At 50.3% G+C, this 11,046-nt stretch overlaps 1 protein-coding gene across 7 annotated transcripts in view; it reads left to right on the top strand.

The window, feature by feature from the left end:
* Positions 1-3,410: 3,410 nt before the first annotated feature.
* Positions 3,411-11,046, top strand: part of Gprc5c (G protein-coupled receptor class C group 5 member C) — a 21,461-nt gene continuing 13,825 nt past the window's right edge. For 2 of the 7 annotated variants that reach the window (XM_021177095.2, XM_021177096.2), the window contains exon 1: positions 3,411-3,750. In XM_021177095.2, the coding sequence (XP_021032754.1) occupies positions 3,684-3,750 (67 nt within the window). In that variant the 5' untranslated portion in view covers positions 3,411-3,683. The other 5 variants (XM_021177099.2, XM_021177101.2, XM_021177097.2 and 2 more) reach the window with 4 other exon arrangements.

Genomic DNA, 11,046 nt, shown 5'->3' on the forward strand with positions numbered 1-11,046 from the left:
TATACAGAGAAACCCTGTCTCAAACAAACAAACAAACAAAAAACAGAAACAAACAAAAAACCAGAATACACATTAGGATAAGTTATAAATAAATGAGTGTACGGTAGGTTCTGTGTGAACAAGTCAACTCAGGAGGGTCTCTCCTTAAAAATACATTGCCAAGATTTCTTTATTTTTGTGTGTATAACCATTTCACCCGCATACATTGGACATATGCTTACTACATGCATGCCTGGTCCCTGAGGAGGTCCAAGAGGCAGCTCTGGATGGTTGTGAGCCACCATGTAAATAACTGCTCTTAAATGCTGAACCATCTCTTGAGCCCTCTTTATTATTGTTACTATTTTAAGACAGGGTTTCTCTTCGTAGCCCTGGTTGTCCTGGAACTCACTCTGTAGACCAGGCTGGCCTTGACTCAGAAATCCGCCTGCCTCTGCCTCCCAAGTGCTGGGATTAAAGGCGTGTACCACCACCACCTGGCTTTCTTTTCTTTTTTTTTTTTAAGATTTATTTATTGATTATAAGCTGTCTTCAGACACTCCAGAAGAGGGCATCGTTACAGATGGTTGTGAGCCACCATGTGGTTGCTGGGATTTGAACTCTGGACCTTCGGAAGAGCAGTCGGGTGCTCTTACCCACTGAGCCATCTCACCAGCCCCTCTTGAGCCCTCTTAAAGTAGTCCTTTCTGAGCCAGGTGTGGTGGTGCATGTCTTTAATCCCAGCATTTAGGAGGCAGAGGCAGGGGGGAAGGGGGAATTCCGAGTTCAAGGCTAGTTTGAACTCTACAGAGTGAGCTGAAGGACAGCCAGAGTTGTTACACAGACAAACCCTAAGACTGTCGTCCATCTGGGGGAAATGAAGAAGGCTTCTGAGAGGCAGAGACATGGAGGCAGGGTGGAGTTTTAAGAAATTTTTGCTCAGACAGAGACTTGGGGTAGAAGGTACAAAGCTTGAAGATAGAAATATCAGCACAGAGCAGGGGCCAGCCGAGCACAGCCAGCAAGCCTTCCCTAGTGATGCTGAAATGGGAACTGATGATTGCTGGAGAAGCAGCTTCAGCTGGTGTGGGGCTCTAGCACAACTACCTGCCTCACGGCTTAGAGGGCTCGACCATCCCACAGGGAAGAAGAGTCTGGCCTCAGACCAGCCTGTAAATGGGAATGGTGGTGGTGGTGGGGAACATTTTAGACATGTTGTATTTCGTGGGGGGGCTGGAGGGGGAGTTATTACTCTCATTTTCCAAAAGAGGGAAGTAAGGGGATTCAGAGGGGTGGAATGATTTGGTCTGTCACACAGCTAGTGGGTGGCACTTCTAAGACTCCAGGAACGAGGGCTCTGGCAGCTCAAAGATGGGCCAAGTGAGTAAAGATGGTGTCAGCCTGCCTTTCAGCGGGAACTCAAGTATACAGAGCAGATAGAGCAGATTGTTGGGTTCAATCAGGGTGAGAGGCACTAGGGATCATAGATGTTCCTGTGGCTGGAGTCAGAGAAGGTCCATAGAACTTTCCCCTGTTGATCCCCAACTCTTTCTCCAAAGACCTAAGCAGAGCAGAGCAGGGATCTGGGAGAAGCAGAGGTGGGAGCCATCTGCCCCAGGGACTTGCTTTGTCCTTTGAAGGCAGATTTTGTTACAGAAGGGGTTCCTTAGAGAACAGAGAAGAGCTAAGAGTTCTCAGACACTGGCCTCCTTTCTAAGGCCAGCTGCCTCACAAGGCTAGCTGAGGGCAGGGCTCAGCCCCAGTGGGACAGTCCCTTTTAAGTGACTCTCAGTGGGTAACCAGGCCAGATAGATAACCCTGCCTGGTGGGAAGCAGGGGCTAAGAGTGGTGGTTTTGTTTGGAGACAGAATTTTATGTAGTTCAGGGTGGTCTTGGGATGACTGTGAGTTCTCTATCCTCCTGCCTCTTCTTCCCAAGGGTTAGAGCTACAGGTGTGAGCCACGAAGCAGGGCAAACCAGTCATATAGTTTTGGAGACTGTAGGGAAAAGAGAAGACAGAAAATTGAGATCCTTTGCAGGGTCCTGACACCCCCACCCCCACCCTAAGCTGGCTTTTCACAGATGTCAAAAACCTTCAGCAGAGTTAGGCATCAGTCAACCTAGTTAATGAAAAGCAGGCAGAGGCCAGGGAGACTTAGTCCGTTCACTTAGGTCTAACCAGTCTGTTTGCCTTTCTAGCTAGCGTGGGCACTAACTGCCTGCTCCATTCAAGCCTTGACACCTGAGCGTTAGATCCCTAACCTTGGGCTGGGAGTTGGATTTAGGAATGGGAGCGGGTACCCCCGCAGCAGCCACCCACTGAAATAGTTCGAGCTTTGCCACATTCCCCAGACCTGACAGAAACTACACGGCACAGGAAAGGATTCAGGGTTCTAGAAAGTCTGGGCCCCACAGGCTTCTCCCCGCCCCCCCCCCCCAAATAAACATTCCTCCTAGAGTCAGAAAAGAACAGAGCGGTGAGGAGGAACCGGCCTAAGGTTTTATCGCTCCGGCAACTCCGGGTGATTCATTGAGTTTAGACTCCAGGTTGTCATAGATGGAGGTACGCAAACACACAGCCAGTCGGGGAGGTACGGGTCACTAGCTCCCTGCCCTCCTCCACCTGGCTATCCCCTCGCCTGTGACCAGCTGCCTCCCCCCCTCCCCCCGCCTCGCGGGCGCCCAGGATTGGGCAAACACGCCCTGCAGCCTGCCCAGCCACCGGCTGGCTCCAACCGCGCTCCTGGCGATCCCCCAGGCAACTCGGCGTCGCGAGAACCCGCACCCTGAGACCCGACTCCCTGCCCTCCCCCAGAGTCCCCAAGGCCCCTGTCAGGCCCAACAACCTCTCCCTTGCTCTTGCCACTTGTCCCCTCCGGGGATACAGCGCAATGCAACCAGACCCACTCAGTGCTCCAAAGACAGCACAGCTCACTCCCGCGGGATCCCAGGTCCCCAGAGAAAGTGGCCGGAAAGAAAAAAATCTCTTGTTTACTGGGCCAGAGAGGCCTCAGCTGGGATTCGCTTCCCTATTTCTGCGGTTTCTTTTCAGCAGATTCCCGGGGCTGGAGGAGAAAGGGTGGATCCCCCCGGCAGGGAGTGGGGGTGTGGTTCAGGGGGAATCTGAATTCGTGGAAAGGTCTCCAGACTTCGGGAGAGGCTGGACTCAGAGTCAGCAACAACGTGGCCAGGAGAGCATAGACCACAGGGATCCTGTTAAACACTACCTCGGGAACAAAACTGAGAAGGCTAATTAGGACAGGCCACCACAGGGAACCGGGAGGCGGGTAGGGGAGCCCGCGTTGTAAGAAACTCGGGCGTGGGGTAGTCAGGCGGCCAAAGACTCTGGCCAACAGTTCGCAGGGGTTCTGGACTCAGTCCACAGAGTTAGGGACGTGCGCCGTGACATTCCCTCGTGATCTTGGAGACTGGGCTCTCCGGGAAGGATCACGCACGAGAGGAGGACGCTCCGTATGTGCTGTGTCCACGTGTGCAAGCTCGCTAGGGGAGGGGGCGCGAAAGCCGTGACAAAGACGGACTTTGTGTCCTAGTGAGTTCCTCGCTCCAGCCCGGAGCAGCGAACTGTGCCAGGCATGTGTCTCATGAGAAAGCCAGGACGAAAGTGACAAAGGTTGGGTGTCTGTCACGGGGAGACGCGCCAAGGTGGCCACCGTGCGTCTGTGGGTGCGTGCGATCGCTGGGAGATGCAGCCTAGGGGTGTACTGGGCTGCACCCCGAACCTCTTTCGGGAGAGAAAGGCGAATCCAGAAAGTGAGTACGCGCAAGTGCGCGCGCGCCCGCGTGCGGGGGCGTGGCAGTAAACAGCAACAACCCACTAGTCAGTTTGGCCAGAAACTCCGATCGCCTTTCCCAACCCGAAAGTGCGCGTCGGCCGAGCCTGGAGGTGAGTCGGAGGGGGCAGGGCCGGGCGCGCTTTGTTACTGGGGATTAGGATTGCTGGTACCTGGAGCGCTGCTGGCCCCGGAGGAGCGCCGGGAATGGAGGTGATGTCACGGTGATGCAGCCCGGCCCACCCTGGCGGAGAGAGGGGAGCACTGTGCCTAGGGAGGCGGGCGGGAGAGCGAGCCACTGAGCGCGCTCAGCTCAGTCGGGGGTCCCTGGGAGGCAGGCCCCCCGCACCTTTGCTCAGGCCTGATCACACCCCGCCTGAACGGGCTCTGGCCCCGCGCCCTGCTTTGAGTCCCTCCTACGCCCGCCGGCGCCCTGCCTGGGGCCGAAGTTGGCTCTGAGCGCGGCGCCGGAGCGGGCTGGCTGCGCGTCCCAGGTAAGGGCTGCTGCCTCGGCGCTCCGCCCTAGCCATCGGCCGGCAGGAAGGGCTGGGTCCAGCTGGCTGGGAAAGGGAGAGGGCCGAGGCCCCCGGTGAAAACCCAAGGGGTGGGTGACGATGCACCCACTCTGCAAGTTCGCAGAAAGTTTCCAAACCCGAGCCAGCTGGGGACTTAATGGCTCGGGGAAGCCAGGTTCTGCGGCCGAGGGTGTTCCGCAAGGGATCTTAAGTGTCAGAGAGCTGTTCCTCTATCCACTCTCGCAGTGGGAGGCTACGGTCGACTGTGACTGTAGGTTGGCTTCCTTTCCTTATTTCGCGGCAGTGCGTGGGGAGGGCAGGTTTCTGTGACCAGAGGAATTAGGGACAGAGAACCTGGTCCTTTGCTCTTTCGGTTCGGACTTTCAGGGGCGCGAGAGTGTAGACACAGTCCAGTTGGAATAGGGAGGTGAAGGCTCAGGGTCTCTCCGCGGGAAGTTTGGAATTTCAGAGGCCTACGGCGCTTCTCCGTGTGGAGGCCTATGTTCTGGGTCCCACCCCTTATTCACCCCTGGTTTTTCCAGAGCGCTTTCCGTTTCTACTTCGCGCCCACACGTTTACACTTACAAAGTTCTAAATCATTACTTAAGATTTCACGATCTTGATCCTGAAGTACAGACACGTGAATATATAGAAGCGTGGCTTTGTGCTCCTGGAGAACCCCATCCCCCCAACAAGGTCTGTTCTGTGGCTGGGAGGGAGTGCTGTTGGCGATGGGGGTGGGGCACATTCCAAGCGGAGAGCAGACCCTTGATTGCTGAGAAGATCTAAGACTCGGAGTGCTGGGGTATTTTGGTCCAGTGAAAGGGAGGACAGTAAGCGGGCTGTGGATCCTTCCGTGCCTCTTAAGGATCCTCCTTAGCATCTCTCCAGGTCCGTTCTTACCGGGTTCGTAGACCAGCCTACTGCTCAGAGGGCCAGAGGGCTGAGACAATAGGACTGACTTGTCCAGAAAGGAGGAAGTGGGGGATAAGAGGATGGGGGAAGGCTGGCCAAGTGTCCACCCAGCTTTCCAGGTCAGCTGCTGAGGGGACGCAGCCAGGGAGGAAGAAGGATGCTCTGTGGTGTCCCTGGCTGAGCCGTCCCTACATCCAATGGGGTCCTAGGTAGCCATGGTCTTTGGCTTGAGTCAAACTCTGTAGCCTTGATCCTACCAGATAGCCTTCTTTCCCTTGGTGATGTGGTGTGTGTGTGTGTATGTGTGTGTGTGTGTGTATGTGTGTGTGTGTGTGTGTTGGATGCTGATTGGAGATGGAGAGATGAAGGGGATGTTCTTCTTTCGGAAAGGTAGGAAGGGGAAGGTCTACTTTGCCTAACCTGCAACTGCTTAAAACCGGCCAGGGCTGGTCGTCAGCCCACCAGCCTTGCCCAGGCTTCTCTGCTCCCTCTGAAGTCAGAGAGAAGGAGGGAGGGGATTTTGGACCTTGATTGCACTGCCCAGAGTCGGGGGCTAGGTCACCTTGACCCTGAGGAGAGGCTGTTTGCTGAGGTGACTAAACATAGTTGTAGGCTTGATTCTAGGGAGGTGAAGTTTAAAAGCCTTTTTGTCCAGAAAATAATCTGAAGTAGAGCCTTGGCTGCGGCTGTTAAAACTTCTAGGGCCCGGTCTTACTCCTGGTAGAGATGGATACAATACCCTGTGTTGGAAGAATAGAAGATATTATTGTGAAGACACAAAGTCTCTTCACAAGCCCTCAAGACTTAGACCTGGTAGGGAGGACATATATGATTCAAAAGTTCAGGCTCAAGAGCTTGGTATAGGCTCAGTCTAGATGTAGGGTATGTGTTTTTGTGTGTGTGGGGGGTGGGGGGAGGCACTCCACAGCAGGGGGCTGGGTACACCAAAAGCTATTTAGGCAGAGCTGGTCTCCCCTGTCTACCCTTTTAGCCACCATCTTAAAAGGTAGCAGGTGGCTTAAGAGCAGCGGCTGGTCTTGCAGAGGACTGGGATTCAATTCTCAGCACCCATGTGGTAGTTGATAACTGTTTATAACTCCAGTACTGGGGATGCTCTTTTCTGTACCAGACACACATACGGTACACATACAGACATATAGGCAAAATATTCATACACATAAACAAAAAATCAAATGAATCTGGCTGAATCTGTACTCCCGGACTAGAGGATTGGTCTGAGCTCTTCTGTGCTTTCTTCTCTTCAACTGTCTTCTTCTTCTTCTTGTTACTGGTTTTGTTTGAAGACAGGGTCTTACTTTGTGGCTCTGATGGTCCTGGAACACACTATGTAGACAGGGCTGGCCTCAGACTCAGAGATCTGCCTGTCTCTGCTTCCTAGGTTTAAAGTCACTATGCCTGGCTCTCTCCCACTGTCTTGCTCACCTCAGGGACCTCTGTCCCACACAGGGGAGAGAGAGAGTCCAGCCCAGCATCCCAATTTCCCGTCTTGACTGTTTCCACTTCCCCCCTGACACACTCTCTGTTTTCGGTGGAAGCAGGCAAATGAGGCATTTTAGGGCAGGGATGGTACGTCTCAGGGCAGCCCAGTTTTCCATGCTGGTGGTTTAGTGACAGAGGTGAGATGTGAGGAACAGGTCAAGGCTGAAGCTGCTCCTGTAGCAAAGGTAAGAGGAAGTAGGACAGGACTGAACCATTCCCTAATCCTGGCCCAGTGTCTGTGGGGATGCTGGGGACTTCACCTTCTCCCTCTTCCCTGGGGAAGGAAGCCAGGACCTTGTACTTGGACATGCCCACAGTGACCTATATCCCCTGCCTTGGGATGACCTGGCTATTATCAGGTATAAACCTGAAGCATGGCCTGTGGCATCCTTTCCTCCTGTATCTCCCAAGTCCCCAGATTTGTGTGTGTGTTTTGAGGGGAGAGGGTTGCAAGGGGTGGGGGTGGCAAGAATCTTCCAGATCTGGCCATTATGGTGCTTCCTTTGGCCTTGCTCCTTACACTGGATAAACATTGGCTTCAGTAAACAGGTTGCTTCGTGCTTTTGTGCCAGACACTTCTCTGAAAGCGCAGCCACGGTCAGGTTCAATAGGCCCTCACTCCTGCCCACCATGGCTCACACACTCGCCACCACACACAAGGATTTCTTTCTCTAGCTCAGACTTTGGGGGCTGGACTCGGGGTATTGACATTTATTGTTGTTTATTAGCACAATTTATTTTTTTATTAATTTACCTCTATTAGCATTCTTTAAAAAAAGATTAATTTCATGTGTATGGGTGTTTTGCACACACGTATATCTGGGTACCATGTGTGTGCCTGGTACCCAGAGAGACCAGAAGAGTGTGTCATATAGTCTCCTAGAATTGGAGTTACAGATGGTTGTGAGCCTCCATGTGGGTGCTGGGAATCAATCTCAAATCCCCTGGAAGAGTGTAACCAGTGTTCTTAACCACTGAGCCATCTCTCCAGGCCCCTCAGCATTAGCATTCTTGGTGCGGTTTTGCTAAATACGGAGTAAAATGCTTTATGTGGTATTTTCAGATTGTATCCCGAGTCTTCCTGTATTGATCTCCACCTTATTTTATTATTATTTCATTTATTTATTGGTTTAACTTTTAGTTTTTGCGCGCGCGTGTGTGTGTGTGTGTTGGAACACATGGGGGTTAGGGACAACTTACAGGAATCAGTTCCGGGTCCAGATAATTAAATAAAGGTGGTCAGGCTAGGCAGCGAGCACCTTTACCACTGAGCCATCTTGCCTGCCCATTATTTGATTTTTTTTTCATTATTTGAATTTTTAATAGATTATCTTTAAACAGGCATAATGGCCGTGAATGCCTCTAATACTAGCACTCAGGAGGCAGAGAAGGATCTCTATAAGTTAGAGGCCAGCCTGGTCTCTAGAGTGAGTTTCAGGGCAGCCAGGGCTACATATGGAGATCCAGTCTTGAAATATATATATTATATATAATTATTATTATTTGGCAATTTCATGGATGTAAACAGTGCATCTCCCGCAGGCGCCTCTAGCACATTCCTTTCTCTACTTCGTGTTCTTCCTTTTTTCCTCCCTTGTTAATAATCTACTAAGCCTGTTGGAACATTGACTGATCTTGCTGGCTTGATCTTGTATTGGTAATAATGGCTGCAGTGAGTTCCTGGGTACAGTGGCCATCTCATGTCTGGAAGTCAGACTTTTTCAGCACGCCTCCCATCCTCTGGCTCTTGACATTTTATTCACCATGCCCTAGAACGTTCCCTGAGGGGGGTCCACCTTTTTTTTTTTTTTTTTTTTTAGATTTTCTTCATTTATGAGCACACTGTAGCTGTCTTCAGACACACTAGAAGAGGGCGACGGATCCCATTACAGATGGTTGTGAGCCACCAGGTGGTTGCTGGGAATTGAACTCTGGAAGAACAGTCAGTGCTCTTAACCTCTGAGCCATCTCTTCAACCCTCCACCTAAGTTTTTGAGCCAGGATCTCTCACTGAACCTGGAGCTCACCAGTTTGCTAGACTGGCTGGCTGAAAAGCTCCAGCGATCCTCCTGTCCCCTCCTCCCCAAAGCTGGGATTACAGGTGCATACTTTATATGATGGTGGAGATTCAAACTCAGCACCTTACACTTACTCAGCAAGCACGTACTGACTGACATATCTCTCCCTTTTTTGAGGTGTTAGGGGATCAAACTGAAGGCCTCATGCATGCTAAATATATGAGCCACATCCCTAATTTCTGATAAAATGCTTTTGACTAGGTCTTTTCTTCTTGCTCCTTACTCTCTGTCTTCCTGGAGTACTTCTTATAAATAGCGCATTTATCTGTATCATTTTTTGCATACCTACTAATCTTAGCTAGCATCAGGCCAGCAACTGTATTTGACTATCTCTGTGTTTTCCAGAACTCTAAAAGCAATTGGGCCTTGTCTTCCGAGATACATAGTAAATACCGGTAGTTTCAGAAGCATTGCCTAGTCTATCTATATCCCTACCCATCTCCCAGTGTTGGATTGAACCTAGGGCCCTCACATAGGCTAGGCAAAAACTGTCTTGCCGGGTTATGTCCCGCTCCCAATCGCTTTCCATAAATTACTGACCCAGGGAGGTGGGGTGAGAAACCCTCCCAAGGGCTGATGCTTCTCCGTTGTTCTCAGGGTTCCATTCTAAATTTGTGGGTGCACCTCACATTCTAGCTGTTGTCTATTTACTGAAACACCGGATATTTAGGATCCTTGATCTTGTTACCTATGACTTATTCTCGGATGGCTGGGCATGGTTCCTTCCCTATTAACTCCTGTGGACATTCTCTTCCCAGTACTTGTAAAGACCAGTGACACTTATTGATTTACCAATACACAGTGTCGGTGCAGGGACCGTGAACTTTTGCATTAGAAATGGAGAGCAACTAGCTTTAAAAACGGTACTTATTTAGGAAAACAGCTCTACACTTATTTAAGTACTCATATTCTTTTAGGAGTTAAAGGTAGACGATAGCTGAGGAAAAGCCAGGAAATAGATGCCTACATGAATTTTTATTTTACTATTTTTATGTGTGTGCCCATGGGAGTTTATATGCATCATGTAAGAACTATGGAGGCCAGAAGGGGGCATTAGACCACAGGAACTAGAGTTACAGAGGATTGTGAGATGCTATGTGGACGCTGGAAACTCAACCCATGTCTTCGGTAAGAACATGTTCTGCTCTTACCAACTGAGCCAGCTCTCCTGTCCCCTGACCCTCCTTTTTGAGACAGGATTTCTTTCTTTCTTTTCTTTCTTTTTTCTTTTTTTGGTTTTTCGAGACAGGGTTTCTCTGTATAGCCCTAGTTTGTCCTGGAACTAAGACAGGATTTCTTATGGCTTAGACTGATATCTCGTTTATTATATAGCTAAGGATCTGGGCTCCTGATCTTCCTGCCTTCACCTACCAAGTGCTGCGATTACAGGTGTGTGCCACCATGCTGAGCCCTGAAATTTTTTCAAAGGGCAAAAGCTGGGGTGGCCAAAGTGCTGTAATCCCAGCACTTTAGAGTTGAGGCAGGGGGATTGACACATATTTGCAGCTACTCCAGGCTATCACTTGAAATTTTCAATAAATAAATAAATAAGTAAGACAAAGAAGAAAGACGTTATTATGATGGGATGGTTCAGTGGCTAAGAGGATTGGTTACTTTCCCAGAGGATCCATTCAATTCCCAGCACCAACATGGCTGCTCACAGTCACCTGTAACTTGAATTCCAGAGGCTCTGACAACCTCTTCTTGCCTATAGTATGGAACTGTGTGGGTATATTTGCAGGCAAAACACCCACAATTTACACAATTTTTTAGTAAAAAGCAAAAGATGGGCATGGGAAGAAAATGTGAAAAAAATCATTTTTATTATGTTAATTTTATTTAAATTTGTGTTTCTTTTCCTGTTGTGACAAAATAACCAACAGAAAGCCCACTAAAGGAAAGATTTGTTTTGGCTTGGGGAGGGGGGGGGGAGAGGCAGGAGCTTGAGGCAGTTGGTTAAAATGTATCTGCAGTCAAGGAAGCTGAGAGCAGTGAATGCTGGTACTTGGTTCACCCTCTCCTGTCTCCTTGGAAACACCAGCCAAGGAGGGAATGGTGCCACCCACATATTAGGTGAGTCTTCACTTCAATTAACCTCAGGTTTGTGTCATTTTCTCTGATTTGGTGACTTTTTATTTATCAGTTATTGTGAGTGTTCGCTGATTCGCCCGCGAATGAGGACACCACACACAATAGGGTTCTTCTGCAGCAAGCTTTATGCGTCTTGAGAGGGAGAGCATAAGCTTCACAACCGGAGACCCCAGGCAG

This window comes from Mus caroli, chromosome 11, assembly GCF_900094665.2.
Source record: "Mus caroli chromosome 11, CAROLI_EIJ_v1.1, whole genome shotgun sequence".
Classification (NCBI taxonomy): Eukaryota; Metazoa; Chordata; class Mammalia; order Rodentia; family Muridae; genus Mus; species Mus caroli.